General features: G+C 44.3%; 1 protein-coding gene across 1 annotated transcript in view; it reads left to right on the top strand.

Moving 5' to 3' along the window:
* Window positions 1-424: 424 nt before the first annotated feature.
* The window catches only part of LOC106519940 (H/ACA ribonucleoprotein complex subunit 4), a gene marked incomplete at both ends in the record, with an annotated part of 2,831 nt that continues 1,180 nt past the window's right edge, over window positions 425-2,075 (top strand). The window contains 2 exon segments of the mRNA XM_014011807.1: window positions 425-555; window positions 746-889. Of these exon segments, the coding sequence (XP_013867261.1) occupies window positions 425-555; window positions 746-889 (275 nt within the window).

Below are 2,075 nucleotides of genomic sequence, written 5' to 3'. Positions count from 1 at the left end.
GGGTTAGTTTATTTTATTAAGGATCCACATTAGTTATAACCTCAGCAATAACCTTTCTTCCTGGGGTTCACATAAAAACATCATATTAACAATAACATCACAATAAACTTGGTAGTACAATCATACAAATATTAGTTCTTAAAACAAAAACAAAAAAACYAATGCAATCAAATATACAAATAATACAAAAAACATATAAGCTAAGCATATATCTAATATACAGTTTTTCTTCTGAAGAGTTGCCACTTTTATCTGTTTTTTAAAAGAATCATCTTTGCTAATCTTTAAACATGAAAGCAGTTTATTCCACATGGAAACAGCTCCACACAATACAGATGTTTTAATGTTTGAGGTAAAGGTATTGTGTAGTTCTGTTCTCAWGGGTGGGTTTGAGGTCTAAAGAGGACCACCTGCTGTGTTTCAGGGATCTTCTGGGTCAGCTGTGAGGCAGGAACCTACATCCGGACTCTGTGCGTCCACCTGGGGCTGCTCCTCGGGGTCGGGGGTCAGATGCAGGAGCTGCGGAGGGTCCGCTCTGGAGTTMTGGGCGAGAAGGTGGGTACCTGTTGTTGTTTTTGTCTCTGTGAGGTCCAAAGTGTTGAGTCCGGCTCTGCTGCTCAGTGCAGAGCGGGTAATTAAGCTTTGGCACAGGAAGTGACAGCAGTGGAGGCGTGACGGGCGGCGCGCCTGTGTGTGTGTCGCCCTCTGAGGCTCAGTGCTGCTAACAGGACGTGTGTGGTTTCAGGACAACCTGGTGACGATGCACGATGTTCTAGATGCTCAGTGGCAGTTCGACCACAACAAGGAYGAGTYGTACCTGAGGAGGGTCATCTTCCCGCTGGAGAAGCTGCTGGTGTCGTACCGCCGCCTGGTGGTCAAGGACAGCGCGGTGAGTCGGCGGCGCCGCCGCACATGTCCGCTAGGGATGCACCATAACTAGTGTTAGTGAATTATCTGTTTTGAACTTGTAAAAATGACTTTTTCTCGTTTGTTTAAATCTGAGATCAGTGTTAAAGGTCTTTTTTATAATTAATGTGCCTTATTTTAAAAAAAATGGCCATTTGAGAAATTGTTTTGTTTGATATACTTTAAGAAATGTTTGTCAAGAGTTTATTTCAAGTAATATAATTTACAGTGTCATTAGGTTTGGTCTTGTTATGTTATGATCTAAGTCATTTTTGACTAGTCTTATCTCCTGGCATGTTATCAGCCGTTAGAAGGAGAAAGTTATCGGTTCTTAAAGTAAGTTAGATTCAAAGTACATTAGTTTTTGTTATTATTAATATATGATTTAAAACATTTTTCTACCTGAAACAGCTTCTGAGAGTGTGAATGCATTATGACCGCATCATACTTAAGGACGACAGAGAGATAGAAGCAGCTTGGCTGGTAGACTGTGGCTAGCGGCGGTAGACTGTGGCTAACGGCGGTAGACTGTGGCTAACGGCGGTAGACTGTGGCTAGCGGCGGTAGACTGTGGCTAGCGGCGGTAGACTGTGGCTAACGGCGGTAGACTGTGGCTAACGGCGGTAGACTGTGGCTAACGGCGGTAGACTGTGGCTAACGGCGGTAGACTGTGGCTATCGCGATATTTCATTTCCCCGATACTGTATCGATATTCTAAAGCCCTGTATCGATTTTTTATTAAGGTTTAAAATGTCAACTTTCCTGCCAGCCGTTCATTTTTATGTTGTAGTTCAGCCTCTGGCCGCTAGTTGGCAACAGCGAGCCAGCCACTTGACTCTTCCACTCCTAAAGAGCCAGAGAGTTAACGCTAGCTTGGTAGCAGAAAGTACCAATAGCAGAGTCTGAGACAGTTAGACTGGCACCCGCTGCCTTCAAAGCTGCAGTGTGGACTCATTTCAGGTTTCAAAATAAAGACTACGGAGTTTGATAAAACCCATGCTGTTTGCAAAATCTGCCACGCCAGGGTCAAATACTCAGGTAACACGACAAATCTTCGAGCTCACATGGCGAGACACCACAGCGATGTACAGCTAGCAACAGCTAACACGACGAAGCGAGTGGAGTCGGCTCAGTTAACGCTTACTGACTTTCAAACACCGAAGTTGCCG

This window comes from Austrofundulus limnaeus, unplaced genomic scaffold (genome assembly GCF_001266775.1).
Source record: "Austrofundulus limnaeus strain Quisiro unplaced genomic scaffold, Austrofundulus_limnaeus-1.0 Scaffold85, whole genome shotgun sequence".
NCBI lineage: Eukaryota > Metazoa > Chordata > Actinopteri > Cyprinodontiformes > Rivulidae > Austrofundulus > Austrofundulus limnaeus.
Note: the sequence above shows the minus strand (reverse complement) of the source record. Positions and strands in the feature narration are given on the sequence as shown.